This window comes from Neopsephotus bourkii, unplaced genomic scaffold (assembly GCF_033783945.1).
Source record: "Neopsephotus bourkii isolate Nb327-2 ecotype Australia unplaced genomic scaffold, CSIRO-AGI_Nbou_v1 NB_745, whole genome shotgun sequence".
NCBI lineage: Eukaryota > Metazoa > Chordata > Aves > Psittaciformes > Psittacidae > Neopsephotus > Neopsephotus bourkii.
In genome coordinates, this window is record NW_026901243.1 from 2639666 (window position 1) to 2657609 (window position 17944).

The following is a 17944-nucleotide window of genomic DNA, read 5'->3' on the forward strand; positions in this document are numbered from 1 at the left end:
TCCAGAATTTAAGAGGCCAACCTGGGAGCAATTCAGAACAGTTGAGAAACATGAACATGTGATTTGGTTACTAACCGTTACTTTATGGTTGAAGACAAACTTAAGTGCTGAGTCCTTGTTTGTTAGTGCTGCACATAAAATGGAAATGAAGCAATCCCCTTTTTTTGCAAATAGGGTGTTGTGGGTTTTTTGGTGTATAAAACCTAGTTCTGATTGACTGTTGCAGCTTGATTGTAAGCTGCTACTAATATTTGGCAAAACCATCTTGAAATGTACACCGACACACTGCAGTTACTGCTTATTTAAAGCACTCTGCAGAAGCTCAGCATTGCAGATTTTTATTCTTTAAACTGGGAGTCCTTTGCTGATCCAGCTTCACAAAACTGTGACGTGACATACACCAACATTGCAAATGCATCGAATTCTTTTTATCAGCAGAAAAGGCTGGTTTGGATTCATGGGGCACATCTGCTGGTGAACTTTGTGCAGTCTGCCTTGGCTTTTTTTTTTCCCCCGTCTTTTACTAGAAGAAAGGTTTGTTTGTTGGCTGCCTGCTCGGGGCGGGACAGGAATGTAATGCATGCACAGACTGCACAGTATTTCCTGTTTCAGCTGCCGCTCCAAACCTCAGCACTGGGAAAATCTCCAGATTGAGCAGCTCAGTCCTTGCGCAGATGATGAAGAAATGCTGCAGCTTCTGAAATACTTTGATTTTTTAACAGAAAATACATCTTTGTAAAGTAGTTCTTCATGGTGTGCTTTAAGTGTATCAGATTCTATGGATACTGCTTTTACACTATTTACAGATTACTGTGGCTGAGACAAAACATGAAGCTTCTGGAAGCACTATAGGTACAGAGAGATGGCTTCCTAATGTTACTGCAAAAACTTATGTTTATTTTGTAGCATATCTTCATAATGTTGCCTCTGTAGTTCAGTTAGCTTTGGTTTCCATCCAGCTAAAAACAGTAGTAATCTTTTGGCACTGTAGCTATATTTGCATTATTTGCTCTATTTTCTTTTGCCCTTAGACTGTTCTGAAGCAGTGCTTTTTCGATGCATGAATTTTACCTGAGAAGTGAATCACAGACCATCAGATGTTTTGGGTTGGAAGGGACCTTAAAGGTCATCTAGTTCAGGCTGAGAGAGCTGGGCTTGTTCAGCCTGGAGAAAAGAAGGTTTTAGGAAGACCACAGAGCAGCTTCCTAAAGGGGACCTACAGCTAGAGAGGGACAGTATTGACAGGACAAGAGGTAATGGCTTTGAAGTGAAAGAGGGTAGATTTCAGTAAGATATTAGGAAGAAATTCTTTCCTGTGAGGGTGATGAGGCCCTGGCACAGGTTGCCCAGAGAAGCTGTGCCTGCCCCATCTGGCAGTGTTCAAGGCCAGGTTGGATGTGGCTTTGAGCAACCTGGTATAATGTAAGGTGTCCCTGCCCATGGCAGGGAGTTGAAACTTGATGGCCTTTAAGGTGAAGTATTTTATTGTAGCAAAAGGAAAAAAAGTTTGATCACATCTGCCAACAAACATTTAGACTCCAGTGCTGCAACCTTGCCCTTGACTGTAGTGTGAAAATGAGACAGGGGGGTGGGGTGTATTTCTTCTTAATTTTTTTAACCTTTTTTTCCAGGTGGCTCTGGACCTTTGTGCCTGTGGCAGCTCTGTCACAGTTTCAGACTACCACCTGTGTAGTGTGGCTAGCTGTTCATTTTATTTACTAATTTTACTTACTTTTCTTAAGCAGATGCATATTTTGAAAACTTATGTGCATTGGCTCCCCTGGAATGTGTGAACTGCTGCGGCTCTCCTCAGAAAAAGCACATACTAGGAAAAGGCTCAGCTATGAGCTCCATGTACATGTGCATAATGCAGATATGCATTAAAAAATGTTGACATCCTTGTAGCACCTTTTTTTGTGTGCTCAGCAGTTGCTTCGTTCTACCTGAAAAGGGTGTGAATAGGTCAGTCTTGAAGACCAGGGTATGCAGTCCTTGGTGCACTCTTGCAGCATACTGGTGCTGATGGGGTGGGTGGGTGACAGCACAGGACAGGTACTAAGGCTCTTGTCTAGGATCGAGGAGAAGCCAGGCATGGATGGATGGGCACATTTGGTATCTGTTTAAACACTGTCCAGCTGTTTCTATAGAAGGTAAAGGTGCAGCAGCTCCCTGGCTCATCTTGCTGGAGTTGTTACTAGAGTGCTGCTGGAGGTAGGCATCTCCTGACTTCTTTGTATTCTCATACATCTTCTGTCCCTGGCTGTTCCAGTGACAAGCATTAAAATGAAAGTATTAAGTGTTAATTAGTTCCTTCCTGGATCACAAGGAGACTTACTTTTCAGTCCTCTGGAGATACTTTGGAGTAGCATGTGCTGCTGAGAGTTGGCAGTGGTCTCAGTGTAGCCCTGTCAGCTTGTCGAGCACTGAAGCAGGAAAGGAGACAGCCAGTGTCCACACTGTTTGATTTGAGCTTGATGGTGTTCCACCCACAACATAGTTCAGCAGGTTAATTACCTTGTTAAAAGAGTTTTCTAACTTTCCTAGTTCGTTACGAAGTGTGAATGCCCCTGAAGCAGTGGCTCTGCCTTCATTCTTTGAGCTGAATAAATGCAAAGACTTGGGCTGTCAGTTACATTTAACACAGTATTTTCTAGTAGCAACCCATCTAAGTTTTTAGATACTGCAGCAGTGTAAGACAGCACAGGTGTGTGAATCATAGAATAGTTAGGGTTGGAAAGGACCTTAAGATCACCTAACTCCAACCCCCCCTGCCATGGACAGGGACATCATGGCTTATATGAGAAGCTGACACATAAAATACAAAGGTTGTACGATGGTATGTAAGTATGTCCAACCAAATCTCAGTGTGCAGACTGAAGGGTATCAGGTCTTTTACGGTTTTGAAGTTTGCCTTGGGATCCATCAAGTTTTTCTCTTTTGTGTGCTATTTTCAGGGTTTTATCCTTCCTTGTCAGTTAAGAGGCTTCTGTGTACAGCTGGTGTTAACATTTTCTAGCTGTTTCTCATGATGCATCACAGCCTTGTACAGAGTGCAATGCTGGGTTCTCAGTTGTGTATTAGAAAAATTACTTCAGAATTTCACTGCTTTTGATCCTTAAACAATGAGTATCTGGTAACCAGCAGCAGGTATTTAATCCATCCAGATTTGAGGACTGCAATGAATAATTTATATAGGGCAAAAAAAAAGGAAAAAAACACTTTAAGCTGCTGCAACAGAAATGTTTCTGAGGCTTTGCTTGGTTAGGTAAAGGCCTTTTTTATTCCTACAGCATTAGATGTCATGAGTTGACATTTGCCCCAGTTATGTTTCTCCTTTTGTCCTAGGTACTATGTGAAAGTGTATTGTTACATGGCTTTTGCAGGTATGGAAAGCAAACTGTAACATTCTGATATCCACTAGATAACTTCTCTTTGAATGCGATAAGCTGTTCTTGCATAACCATTTGATCTTAGCGTACAGGTGTAACTTCTGAGCTTGTTTTCCAAAGCATCATGGAATGGGCTAATGAGAGTAATGTTCAGTTTCCCCTACAATTCCTAAAAGTTCATAAATCAGATTGACATTTTTTTCAGATCCAAATGCAGTGACCTACTTGAAATAGATAAAAGGTAAAGAAGAGATTATCTCAAAAGCAAAACCAAGTTACTTGTTTATCGTTTGCTCATGTCCCCACCTGTCTTGCATATTTCAGCTTTTATTTCTCGGAGCTTCTCCATGTGATCAGCTCCGTCCAGAGCAGACTATTAATGCAGTGCATGGGAGAGGGTTTGGCAGGGAGGAAGAGTTAAATTTCTTAGAAAGTTTTTTCTTTGGCTCAGCTAGTCTGGAATCCCTCCCTTCAAAGAAGTAATTTTGGTGGAAAAAACCCAAAATCTGAGGTTTCTTTAGTTACGTTTGGGGTGGGAAGAGAGGCTGCCATCTTCAGTTGAAATGATGATTCTGGGGTGTATCATGTTGAGTATAAACAGAGCAATTTCCTTGGGTTATACATGTATCAAGGTTAATCCAGGTATGGGTGGTTGCAGCAGGTATGTGCTGTTATTGCTATATTTTCTCCAAAGTTTACATGGAAGATTAAACCTTTCAATGGGAAACTGCAGATAACTTGGGTTTTAAAGGCCATGTGGGCATCACAAGCAGATTTGGCATCAAGTGTTGTAAAATAATTCCTATCCTGATCAATACATCACAAATATAGGAGCCCTATAAGAAAATTTAGTGGTTTTCTGCTACTTAACTGTTTCTAGCATGAGTCCTGTAGGATATAAAATTTTATTTTTTCTAATAAGATCAGATCAGCCTTTTAAGAAGGTTAAGAAATTATGCATCTCTAATGATGTTTAAATTTCAGAACTGCTTCCTTTTGAAGAAAGGCTTTGTTTAATACTGCTTTATTCTGACTTGGATCTTTCCATTTTGTATTATAAACAATTCATTAGCAGAGAGCTAACGCTACGCAGATGTTCATTTTATTGCATTTAGCAAGTTCATCTGTAAAGGCACGGAAAGTCTCTTCATTACCCAGTTTAGGGGAAACTGGCTATGGCATTCATTTAATTAGGAAAGATTCAGCTATAATTTAGCTCACTCGTGAACTGCAGAGGGATGGGCTGGATTAGAAACCCTCCAGTCAACCAGTGGTGTCTTCCTGCAGCAGCACAGGGTTCATTGAACGACAGCGGCACAACAAGCTGGGTTTGTAAATTCACACAGCTACAGCAAAATTTGATGGAAGAAACACTGAACTAAACTTCTTTAGCATATAGTGCATGAGGGAAGAGCTTTTTCTTTACTGTGTAACTTGTGCTGCTGTTGGAACCGTCCTGGTGGAAGAAGAGCAGCTCAACCCTTCTGCCTCCAAAGGATGGTCTGAATGAAAGGAGGTTTGAGAAAATGGTGTAGATGTCTTCTATTAGCATGCTCTTGTATTAATTTCTATTATAATGTTTGTAGTAGTTGGGGTTTGTTGTTTTGTTTCTTTTTTTCATTCTGTTCCCTTTGTATAACCAAAGTATGGCTGTGTATCTTCCATTGAAACTTACGTCATTGCAGCAATTCATTTTTAAATTTGCTTTTATCTTTCCTTGAGCCCCTCCCAACCTTAGTAATGCTATGGGTTCATTAGGACTTTCTAGAGGGCCTCGATAAACATAGCTCTGTGAACCATCTTTGGATTCCAGAAACTTGCAGGCAATTCAAGAAGTAACGTGGGCACAAGCAGTGGGTAGCACACAGGTTACGAGCAGTGCGGCTTGTCATTAGAAGTAACGGCTGGAAATTGTAGGTGAGACACTGCACTTTCAGATCAGGGGAAACCTGCAGCAGAGGGACTTTGCTCCTGGACAGGAAGAGCTGTGCTCCTGTTTCTGACCTTGTCTGCAAATAATCTATTACAAATTCAGCTAATTTGACAAAGCGCTTTGCTGAGGGCTATTGCAGACCTCCAGGAGATCCCTGGAAAAGAAGCTACGCAGGGATCTGTGCAGCCTGCTCTTCAGTGTAGCATTAAACCATATGGAAAAGGAAATAAGGAAATAAGGTGACAGAATTTGTAAGGGAAAGGCGTGCAGATTTGTTTGTGTATATGAATGTGTGTGTATATATGTGCATTTGTCAATAGATTTAAAACAACTGTGAAGAGTTGTAGGAAGGCGACATGATTTTGAATTACTAACCTCTGCAACAGCAGATGAAATTAAGTGTGGAATTTTCTGCATGGGAAGAGATAATTCTTGATTTATCTTTGCAGTGATGCCTGAAATACCTAATAATGAAGAGATCTTAGTGTTATAATAGGACTTCTGAAAAATCACATTATCTTGTTGTAAAACTCAAGATACGAGGAATGATCAGGAAAGTAAGAGAAGAAAGCATTTTGTGGGTGTGTAAATTCATAGTGCTCATCTTTCATCGTGTGGTTCTTTTAGTTCTCCTGCTCAAAAATATTAGAGATGGTACAAAGATCAGAAAACAAGTAGGGTCAGAGTTAAGGAACAGCTAAACTGCTGACTGACCTGTGGACCTTCTTGCCACAGGATACTTTTGACACTAGAAGTTGGTGTAGGTTTAAAACGTGATGGAACAATGTCATGAAAGAGGAATTTGTTGAGGACTGTTGCATACCCAGTTGATGTCTTCAGGTAAGAAGTTCTTAAACTGCAGTTACAGTGCACCTGGGGGAGTGCTAGGGGAAAGCATTGCCCCAGTCTTGTGTTGCTCCTTTCTTCACCTCTTCTGCAGATATCTGCTGGTTACAGTCTTCACAAATAACATGGTGTCATATGGTGAAGTTGTTTTGCCTGGGCTTTCTTGGTGCACAGAGTTTACGTGTTTGGTATGCAGTGTTCAAGATGTAAAAGGTCACTTAAAATTTGTCTTAAGCCTTCAGGGGTGATAGGGGTAATGATTATAGTACTTCTGTGGATGTCCTAGGAAATCAGTTCCAGAAATCAAGTTTGTAACTTTCAAAAGATGGAGATGAAAAAAAAGTGTCCTGTAAATTCCATATGCTGGCTGCTGCTCAGACTTGGAGTTCAGATAATGCAGCTTACCGTTCATTCCAGTATCATTGTTACCTGCTCTTAACTATGAAGCTTTTAAGGAGCAACAGGTTCTGTCCTCTGCAGGTTTTTCCTCTTTAAAATTTACTGGCATCCAGAGTAGCTGAGTTTGTGGTACTAATTCAGTATTAATGCTTCTTCGCACCTTCAGAGTTAGTTGTACTTGTGCCATCACTGCTTTAAGAAAGGCAAACAGCATGTGTATTAGGCCAGTGTAACTAAGGAAGGAGGAACTATTTTCTGTGATGCACATCGCTGTTGTAGTTGCTAAAAATGAGATATGCAGATCTTTTCAGCATACCTGTGTATGTTAATATAGCATGGCACATAAAGCCACTTGAGAACTTCCTTACTGCACCCTAAATTATAATTTATGAAGTTGTAGTAAAGGCTCTATAATATAGTATTAAAAAACCCCAAACCCTGATCTCTTTAAAATAACATCTGAATTAGTGGAGAGACCTATTGAAACACAGCTGTGTTATGAATGGCAAAACTGCAAGATGAAAAACAACACGGAGGATTCTTTTTCCTAGAACAAATACTTCACTTAATGAAGGCAAGTAGCCAGATTTAGAATGTACAGTTTGATCACAAAAGACAGGTATTCTTAAAAGAGTTGAACAAATCAATAGCTTTTATCTGAGTTTTTTTAATGTTTATGTAGACTATTTACTGTTTACTGCCTCTTTCTGTCATCTAAGTAGAAAAGATACAAATGTTGGTTCTTAAATGGTGGTGATGTTCCTGCTGGTCTGCTGTACTGTTGAGACTTTAAGTTACAAAATTAAAACCGCTGTTGTAATTTATACCTGATTGAAAGGCTTGCTGCAAACAGCAGCTCAGAGCAGCGAGGTGGAAACAGATCTGAGGAAACACTAGAGATTGGGGGGGGGGGGGGGTGCATTATAAACACCTCCTGACCATGTGCATCCTCCTCAAGCCATAACCATTGGAGCCCATGTGACATCCCAACCTTCTCTCTGTTAAATGCAGTAGTGTTTATTGGGCAGCATGCCTCTTGAAAATTTGGGACTTCATCCCGTAAGCTGTTAACATGGCTCTATGCATGTCCAGCCAATCCTGGATTTGATCTTCAGTGTTAACAAGGTTTGGGGCAAACATGACGTGGCTTAGGTAAATTTTTGCCTTGTATGCTCTTTGTATTAATTAACCTCCTGAAGACTAAGTTCAGGAGTACTCTGCAACATTTCTTATGCAAACATTTGGTAATCAGTTTTTCTTGCTTAACACTAACTTTTTACGAACTTGATAGAAATGTTGAAGACCTACCTCAGACCCAGCCTAGAATATAAACTGGACCTTATTACAAAATGCAGTTTTGGTTTTGGAGGACTATTTTATGCATAAAAATTGTTTGCAGAATGAAGTTTAATGTTAACAATTGTGTACCTTACTAAGTCCAGGAAAAACAAAAGCTGGTGATGAATGCTTTTTTCATTCAAAAAAAAAAAGGGGCATTTCTGTTTTAAGCATTCAAGTGTGATTATTTGCTGTCAGATTTTTAAGTAGAAGCTGAAAATACTAAATTATTAAAAGGTTTCTATGGCACTAACTATAGGGAGCAGGACACAGCATTATGCTTCCCATTATAATTTCAGCATATTTCAGTGTTAAAGGTCAGAAAGCAGTTCTCTCTGCCTGAATGATACTGCAACAAACTTGCTTGTGCTTTGTGATTCGGGTTCTCTTGAGAGCTGTTTTGCGAAAGTCCGTCACAGCTACACAGGTAGGGATTTCTAGACACATTTCTACAAATTTATTGCAAACAGAATGCGACATTTTGAGAATGAGTCTTTTACTGTAGCATGTAAGAGCAATGACCACAGTTTTCTGTTCAACTGGAGTGTTGAAAAGCAGTGTTTAGATAGGTTTTGGTTTACAAATGTCTTTGAAGAAACAGTTCCTTAAGCACACAAGACATGCACAAATCTGCACAATTCTGACTGTTCTGTTATCTGAGCACTTCTTTAATGGTGCAAGTTAAAAAACATTTCATTTTTGATACAAGTACACTTTCCTCTTATTAACAATTAATAACATAAGCACTATTCACTCCCTTAATATGTATTTTGACAACTATGGGAATATACAGGGAACAGAATGTTAGTGTTGGACCTGTTGGACACCTTGCAAGTGCTTTGAGAGGAGAAAGTATTGATGGGTAGTTTATGCCAACCCTACGTAATCAGAAGATTTATGTTTTCAGAGAGTGCTTAGCAGTTCATTCAAAATCTGCACCATGAGGCTTTCTTGTCAAAGCAGATACATGTACCTGAGAACCTTCAAGGCATGGTGGTATCCCTTAAGTCCCCATGGGGGGAAATCTGTTCCATCTCAGACACAGTTCTTCTTTCACTTAAGTTTTCTTTATAGATTAATAATTGTATTATTTGTATTTCTGTTGCCAATTGCCTTGATTGCATGAGTTATTTGTCATACGAGAAAAGGCAGATGTATGTGGCAGTTCCATAATCTGAGGAAAGAAGGAAAGATGGATAATTATATACAGACATGTGTAATGGGACTTACTAAGAATTTCACTTACACTCTAATAACTTTGGGATAGGGGAAGTGTTTTATTCCTTCTAATGCAGAATGTAAAGAAACTATGTAATGTGTATAGAACCAAGTAGATTAATCCACAACTTTGATAGCATCCCTTTTTTTTTTCTTTTCTCAGTGTAATCCACTTTTTAAAGTTTGCTACTTTTAAGATGGGCTGCTGCATAGCTGTGAAAAAGGACTTGAAAATAACTTGTTTGGGCGTGTATTTTAAATTAAATAATTTGTTGACTCGAAAAGGAAGCCATTAATCTCTGTAGGCTAAAATATTCCTCTGCTTAAGGATAAGAAGGGTAAGTGGGTCCTGGCTAAGGTACAGCAGGGGGGTGCCTGTGTCTGGCTGGTTGTGTGTGGTGGTTTTGCACAGTATTCATGGCAATGAGCAGTTACTTACACTATTACACATGACATGGTTGCACCTCATTGTGTTGGTGTGATAACAAGCTGAGTATTGATAGCATTCAGTACCATGTGTTGCAGTGGTTCAGATAAACATCAAAGGCAAAGGGCTGCGCAGAGTGCATGAGATGAAAAGGGTGCACCTGCCTGGCCCTGCCCTGGAAGAGTGCTGAGTCTGTCAGGTAGGGCACTTGGAAGTAGGAAATACACACTTCTAGCTAACAACAGATCATTAATCATAGTGATCAACTTGAGTATTACTTAAAGGATTCTAAACACTTTTGCCAAGTCATTTTATTTCTATGTGTGCTCAAGATCTATTTTTTAGGAGTTTGAATCTTGGGAAATCACTGAGTGTCTTATGTGCGTTTATTTTCTCCAAACTTAAATCTAGAGTTGTTAGTCTTTAAAAATGGTACACTTGCTTTTATTGAGCTGCATGCAATTTTTTACCAGTTTGTTATTTTGTTGTTTTTTTGGTTCGGTTTGGTTTGGGGTTTTTTTATCCTGGAATATCAGTAAGCAAGTTGAAAAGAACAGCCAGGACTCCTGACTTTGTTTAGTGACACCCTCTCCAGATTTGCTTCTGTAGCCAGTGTTACAGCCCACAGTGCTGCTGTCTGTGTTATGTCTTTTCTCCTCCACAGTGTTGTCAAACAGTAACAGAGGAAACTTTTTTTGACCCTTGCAGGAGTTCGTGTTACACACATGATCATGTATTAGGCTAGAAAATGTGCCCAGGCATCAGTAGGCATTTATTGCATACTCTTCTATTTCAGATCTGTTTGCTTCTTCAGAGACACATTTAGAAGCATTTTGTGTCATTTACAGTACCTAATCTGGACGTTTGTAGGAAAACTCAAGGTGTGTTACCTTAGTATGGCAAGACCTGTGATTGTAGAGAGATCCAGGTTGATTAGTAATAGACTAACATCACCATGTGAGTTTGACAAGAAAATAATGTGTTGAAACATGAGGAAGGGGGTCTCAATATGATGGAAAATCTCTGTGAGGCTATCTTAAGGCTTGAGAAGGACTTCTGAGGTAATAGCCTTAAATTCAGTCATAGTCTGAAAAGCTAGGTCTGTGCTACGTGAATTTATTTTTCTTCTGGTTTGTTTTGTGTCTTCTAGTGTCCCAATGTAATATCAGCTTGAAGAAGCAGAGGAGTCGAAGTATCTTTAGCACTTTATTCTGCTGCTTTCGTGACTACAATGTCGAACCACCATCTACCAACAGCACCAGTGCTCTGCCTCCTTTGGTGGAGGAGAATGGAGGACTTCAGAAAGTAAGGCCTTTATCTTACGTTTCTCCTATATGGGTCTTTTGTAAACAAGGTTTAACTCTGTGTTTCTGAAGGTTTGCCTTAATAGGTTTCCCTCATGGGGAGCATTTTATTTATTACAGGAAAAAAATACTATTTTGGTGGGGAATTGCTAATACTGTCTAGTCAGCTGCAATTTAAAATGGAACTTTTTTTTGAGAAGGGTATTGGCACTATTCATTTGATAGGCAAACATCATTTAAAACCTGAATGAGACACTAAAAATATTTAGACTTCTCATAAAACTTGAGATGCTGAGTTGTCTGTATCTTTGGTTCTCTTTCCCAGCTACAGGAATTTTAGAATGTGTCCACTGGAGTGTAGTGGAACCTTGTTGAATGTCAGTTGAAAGGGTTTTCAGTGACATAAAACCAGTTTAGAATGGGGAGAACATAATTGTTTGGACCCTTTTTCTAACCACTTAAGAGGTGTCAGCTTTTGGTCATTTTTCCAGGTTATTAAGTTTTGTTTACCTAATAAATTAAATGATAGAAATTTTCAGCAGTTCAAAGCACTACATGTGAGAGCAGCATGTTGCTTTCATTGAGTTTTAGCAATTATATTGCTTTAACATATTCATAAAATCAAAACACAAATGATTTTATGTTCTTTTTAAATCTGGTAACACTGAGCATTTGTGTTATGAACCAAAGAATCTCAGTTCAATATAGCAAGCACAGGAATACCATCTTTTCCATACCACACTGTTTTTCTGCACTCTCAAAACTCTGCTAGTCCCATACTCTCACTTGAAACATGATTCCGCTTGCACTTTTCTAGGACTTTAAAGATTGCAAATATAGGATTATCCATGATGGGGAATAATAGCCGAAATGGAAGTGTTTCTGTTTTCACCCTTGTGCTCTTCACAATAATTTTTTATGTTTGATGTGGCTGATCTTTTTCTTGCCTTGTCCAGTCCATTTTATTTTTGTTTTGAATTTTGCTGGTTATGTTTTAATTCTGAAAAGCTCAGGAGAGAGCAGAGGAGCTGTTTGGTGGGAGAGAGGAAAGGAAAGCAAACTGCAGTGATGGAGGCTGAGAATATATGTGGAGGTAGAGTCTGAACTGCAACAATTCATGCTGCTCATGTAGTGGTGAAGTGCACTGAAGTTCTTTTGCCAAGAGCAGTTGAATGTGTATTTTTAGACTTATTTTGCCAGCCAAAGTACATTTTTACTGAAATGAGGAAAATCTAGCCTGGTTACGCTGAAGGGAAAGCAGAGTAGTGTGTAGCCTGTGTGCACATTTTCACCTGAGAAACAAAGGAATGGGAAACTAGTAAGATTTCCCTTTCCGCTGTGCTACAGAATGGAAAGAAGGAAAGCTGCTAATGGCAAAATTAAAACTGAGAGAAAGTGGGAGTTCATGACAAAGGAAAACATAAAAGAAAACGAGTTTACTTTTTCTTTAGAAAATGTGAGTTAAAATATTCTAAAGTCGGTAGTTTTCAGGCTGCATTTTGCAAGGCACTTAATTACTTTCTAAATATATCTTATGCCTTGCGCTACTGATTGTATGTACGTTCACATAAGCTTCTGTCCTCACTCTTTGCTACCTTAGTAAACAGTTTAGAAGTTGTACAACAGTTGTACACAAGCCCAAGACAAAAATCACAGAATTCGTGCGATTATCAGACTACAGCTTAATAGAGTAAAAAAAAAAAAACCAAAAAACAAACAAACGAGGAATATGTTTGCATTTTCTTTAAACAGAATGAAAGGCACTCAGATGCTTACAAATCTTTGCAGAAGAAATCGAGCATAGCTAAACTTTTGGTAGAGTGAGTAGGAAATTCTTTTAAAGAAAGAAAAAGAGATCGAAGACTTGGGTATATTTGAGTATTGTTACACTGTCAGGCTAGTTGCTTTTTACCAGGAGAGCTGTGTTTTAAAACTGTGCAGGCTGGTTGAATCTGGTCAAGTTACACTAAGCATCTTGTTTAGATTCAGGAGTGATAAATAAGTTGGGGGAGAGTACGCAGCAGTGGGCCTCAGTTTCTAAATTGATAAAATTAAGTACCCAGGAATGGCAAAATTACTTGGTGTAGGAGAGAAGAAAGCCTGGGAACACATTGCTTAATCTCCTCTGCTGTTTAATGAAAGCTGATTTTGCATTATTCTGACTGCCAGGTTAGAATAGTTTAAATTCCGTCAAGCTGCTGTTCAAATGGGCACTGACTTGTATCTGTTACCTTTTTATTTTGGTATATTTTATTAATTATCACCTCACAGGTGAGCTCTGACCCTGGCCCAGTCAGTTCATGTGCTGTGACACTTTTCTTTAAAAATGGAAAAAGAAAACTGTACAATAATCTTAAATACTTACCATTAGAAACTAGTATAAATTGGTTGGATGTACTTTCCTCCTGTCTTTACTGTTCAGTAGAGTTACATGAAAATCGGTGATAAAAACTTCAGAGGAAGGGAAGGAATGGAGAAAGCTTCTGCTGGTTTCACAGGAATTCAGTGTTTGTTCTGTGTTGCTTCTGGCATGTTCTTGACGTTTGATGTGACAAGCTAACTTCCTTCTAATTAGGAGTCTGTTCTTTAAATGCTAACCTGTTGTAAAGGAGGGAGAGCAGGGAAGAGTATTTTAGAAATTGAGAACACAGTTCTGAAATATTATGCAGAGTAATTGTGTTGTGTGATTTAATTTTTATTATTATTATTTTGCTGTTTTAGAAAAAATAAATCGGTGCTTGAAATAAATCAGTGCTTCATTTAGTAACTTGCCAAATAATGTGACTTGATGATGCTTTTCAAGTCACTTCTTCATAGGATTGGAAGAAACACCAATCTTAGCACGTTTTTGAATAAACAGGGGTTTTTAAGTGCTGACTCCTGTTCTGTTAGGAAAAAAAAAAAATCCCCCAAACTTCTTTAAAATATTGAGTTAATTTTTAAACCTTCTACTCAGAGAGAGGCTGCTTGTCCAAGTGTGACTTTAATACTGGTAATGAATGGTCCATTCTGTCTCTAAAGTTTCAATACAACATTTTTTCAATAATAACTTGTATTTACTGAAACTGTTGTATATTTGTTTTTCTTAAAATGCAGCAGCTTTCTACTGCAGCAGAAAAATGTATTCTAAGATGCAATATCAATTACAGTGGGTATATCAGCCTGTCTGCAGCTTGGATCCTGAGCCAGATGTGTCATTGGGAGCACATAATGTTCAGAACTCATGAAATCCTTGCTAATTTTTTCCTGCCTCCTCAGCAGCAGGCAGCTTACCAACACTTCCCAGCCATGATTTTATTTTTAGGGGCCAGAGTGTTGGGAGAGGGAAGTGTTTTTTGTTTTCCTCTAAATAAATTCAAATCTCAATTTCTGTTCTTCAGTTAGCAACTTGACTCAATTTGTGCATTTTATGGACATGTTTCTTGATTTAGTTTTTTGGGTTTTTTTTCTGGGTAAGTTTATTAGTGGAGTTTTGGAGTGTTTGCAGACACAGATTTCATCTGCAGGTTTCAAGGAGGGATCTAGATAAAGGTGAGAAATGTTGGATGCAAACTAGCTCGCTCTTTTCCCTTTGCTTTCAGTCATGTGGTGGGTGAGGGAGCTCTGACAAGTCTATCAACACTTTGCCATTTCACTTACAACCCACTTCCACTAGAATCATCTTTGCTTTTGTTTCACAGTTAGATCCAAATTGGGCAGATGGCTGGTGTTCAAGATGAAGCATGAATGAGGAACAGGTTTTTTATGTTGGTTGGATTAGAGGAGAAGGTCCTGATCCACACCCAACAGGGAAGAAGACAGATTTAGAAGGTGGTTTATTCTTGGGGCAGCAGCTGCCCCTGTTGCTTTCCCTGTAAGAGGAATGAAGCCAGAAAGGTCAAGTCCTTGAATTTCTTCCTCACCCATCCTAACCATTACAAAAGTTAGGTCTCCTCCTTCACACTGCTTTTTTGCTGCACAGTGCTGTCACCTCCAAGGTGATGCAGGAAAGCTGTTTAGATGACCTGTTGTGTCTCCAACACTCTACTTCAGGGATCTCTATAATACAGTGCAGGAAAAAAAATCTTCTCTATTCCACAGAAATATGGGTCACCAGAGCAATAAAAATAGCTTGCAGGGAGCTTATTCTTGAGGCCAAAGGTAGTATCTCCTTCATCCAAGAGACACAGAGGAGCAACATGAGCATTGACTCTGATGGGGAGACTATTAATGGCATGCTTGCCTTTCCAAACAGGCATGGAAACCAGTCTTGCTCTCCAGTGTGGAGGAAGATAATTGAGATTAATGTAAATAATAGTACCCTTTCTCCTGCTTAACCTTCATTGGTCAGAGCAAGAAAATTCCTAGTGTCTTGTATGGTTGATTACCATCAGCATGTGGCATGGCAGGTCTTTTTAGAAAACAGAATCCCCCTTAGCGATGTTTCGTTCCCCTCTCTCTGCTTACTCATTCTGACCTTACTTGCCTCCCCAAAAGTTTTCTATATTGAGACAAAGCTCAGTATTCCAAAGCACTAAAAGAGTAAAATAGCAGCTGTATTATTTTTTTAAAAGAACCTGTCATGGTCTAATACAAGCTTTGTGTTAAAGAAATGAACATGATAAATCTGTTCTGATCAGCAGCTTCTTTAAAGGGGTTATTCTTTAAAATGAAATAGCTCCTTATCTTTGAATACAGGCTGTTCTAAAAAGACCAAACTGAATAGCATGGCCTGTCACTTGGTGCTCATTGATCCTATACTCAAGTGTAGACAGACAGCATTAATGAACAGATGCGGTACAGAAAACGTTGTGTGTCTCAAACTAAAATTATGTAGCTAAGGGAAAAGATAGGAGTTATCATTTCATCTGTATATGTTGTGCCATGAAAAAAATAAACCACCTTATTTCAATGGCTGAACAAATCAGTTCCTCGGTTATCTTAGTGATACAGTAGGGAAATTTTGGCATTCTAGGAACAGCTTTGTCCTGTTACCAGCATCAGGAGCTCATGTAAAGACTTCAACAAATGCAGTCATCTGTCATCTATTTCAAACGATACTGTTATGACCTATTTCCCTTCCTGTTCTAAGGCATCAGGAAATGAGGCAGGACACTTTTAAAAAGTTTCCCATAGAAGGCTTGTTTTTAAAAAGCATTTGCCCGCTCATCAGTGCGTACACTTTAGCAGCAGAATTTTGCCTCTATCTTTCTTTGTTCTTCCACTTGTTGTCATTACTATTTTGATTTTGGCATAGATACTTCAAGGGTTCCTCCTAGGAGGACACTTTTCATCCTTGGTATTTTTTATTTAAGAAATTCTGCATGAAAAATAAAGCGAGCAGTAATGCAAGTCCTTTAGCAAGTTAGATTCTGGATTCCCACAAAAGTAATGAAGTTTAACAGTAATACCATGGGGTACAGCTCTTGCTTCAAGAGACTGCCGAAATAGAAAGCCAATTACGCCACAGTGAGTGCCTCTTGAAGTTTGTGGGAAAACCTGACGTGATACACAGCTATATTTGTGTCCACAATTGAGATAATCTTGTAGCGTAGCTGCCAATATACTTCTACTCTCATATACTGTTTTCATCTGTTGACGGAAGAGAAGCTCCTGTTGTATTTTATTCTGTACCAGTGAATGCAAGAAATGTCTTTCAAAACAAAACACAGGTTTACAATCTGTGTTCTGCCTGTGTAACTATATCCTTGGTAACAGTTTGCTCACCAGCTAATCTGACTGGCACCTACTCAAGTCCTCCATTCTGAAATGGCCAATGAACTTCAGCTTATGTTCTACTAACAGGACATTAATGTGCCGAATTACATATTTATTTTTTTTCTTTTTGCCACTTCCTTGAGGAGAGTTTGGATCCTTACCATTGCTTCAGTTCACTTTTATAGAAATCAGATAGTTTTTACTAAAGCATACTTCTTGATAGGTGATGGTAGTGGCTGCTCTCTGCTTCATCAGCATCTCTGGATTTTGGTTAAATGTTACTAAGAGTTTCTGCTGTTCTAGCAATAAAAAAGAGGACTTCAAAAATAGCATTGAATTACCTTTTCTTTGTCAAGGACGTGTGAACACCATGTTAAACTCCAAAACAAGTGAGCACAAGACTTTTCCAGCTGGAAGAGGGTGTTCTAATGTTGAAACCAGCTCTTTCAGTAGTCAAGAGGCATGTGTTGTCCAACAACTTTCAGTAGTCAGAGGCCTGTGTTGTCCAAATAATTAAAGGATAAAATCTTTTACCTAAGCTATGTTTGGGCTAGAAGGGTCAGCTTCCTTTTGTGCCCACCAGAAAACAAGTACTTTTTTAAGAGATTAGAAAGTACAGTTCCTACTTCCCAAAACCTTGTATATTTGAGTTGGTGACCCCTACCATCTGTTCTCCATTTGGAAGCTGTCTTTGTGTCCATATGTCAGGTCTCAGGATGAGAAGAAAAGGTCAAGTTGACCAAGACTGTCTTGCCTTCTCCCAAGTACAATACAGAAGTGAGACCATGGGAAGAACACTTGATAGTGTTGCCTTTCTGAGTGAAGGGAGAGAGATTCCTTGGATTAGTTTGAGCATATTTTCTTTCATGGACCTTCTGCTGTTGCCTAACTGAAAATGTTTTTTCTGAGGGAGTTGTCTCCAGTGAAGTTAACTTCAAGGAGTGAGCTCCTGCCCTGCTACCAAGATTTATCTAAGCCTCTTGTTGCTGCAGTGAAAATAGACTAATATACCCATTAGTAGATTTTAAAGCTGAAAAAAGTTACAGTAAATACAGGTTCTTTCTTATTATCATCTCTTATTAACCATAGCATGGGTTTTACCATTCCAGTCTCCTAAAAATCATGAATACCAGTATACTAACATCATTTCAGCAACTAAAATGCAAGATCCTGATATTTTTTTTTATTTTTTTTTTCTTTTACCCTGGTTTCCTGAATACTTTGAACCTTTGGTTTAAAATGTTTGAGTGCTACATTTACTGCTTCAGACCTTTGTTCTACCCTTTAAAAGCCATTACCCTTACAGTGATTTTTTTGTTTGTTTGTTTTTTTTCCCCAGGGTGACCAGATGCAGGTCATGCCTATACCAAGTGTATGTATTTTTATCCCTTTT

At 38.9% G+C, this 17944-nt stretch overlaps 1 protein-coding gene across 5 annotated transcripts in view; it reads left to right on the plus strand.

The window, feature by feature from the left end:
- Positions 1-17944, plus strand: part of CTDSPL (CTD small phosphatase like) — an 81994-nt gene that overhangs the window by 37851 nt on the left and 26199 nt on the right. For 3 of the 5 annotated variants that reach the window (XM_061354790.1, XM_061354793.1, XM_061354792.1), the window contains exons 2-3: positions 10701-10855; positions 17891-17923. In XM_061354790.1, coding sequence (XP_061210774.1) covers positions 10701-10855; positions 17891-17923 — 188 coding nt within the window. The remainder of the gene's footprint in view (positions 1-10700; positions 10856-17890; positions 17924-17944) is intronic. The other 2 variants (XM_061354791.1, XM_061354794.1) reach the window with 1 other exon arrangement.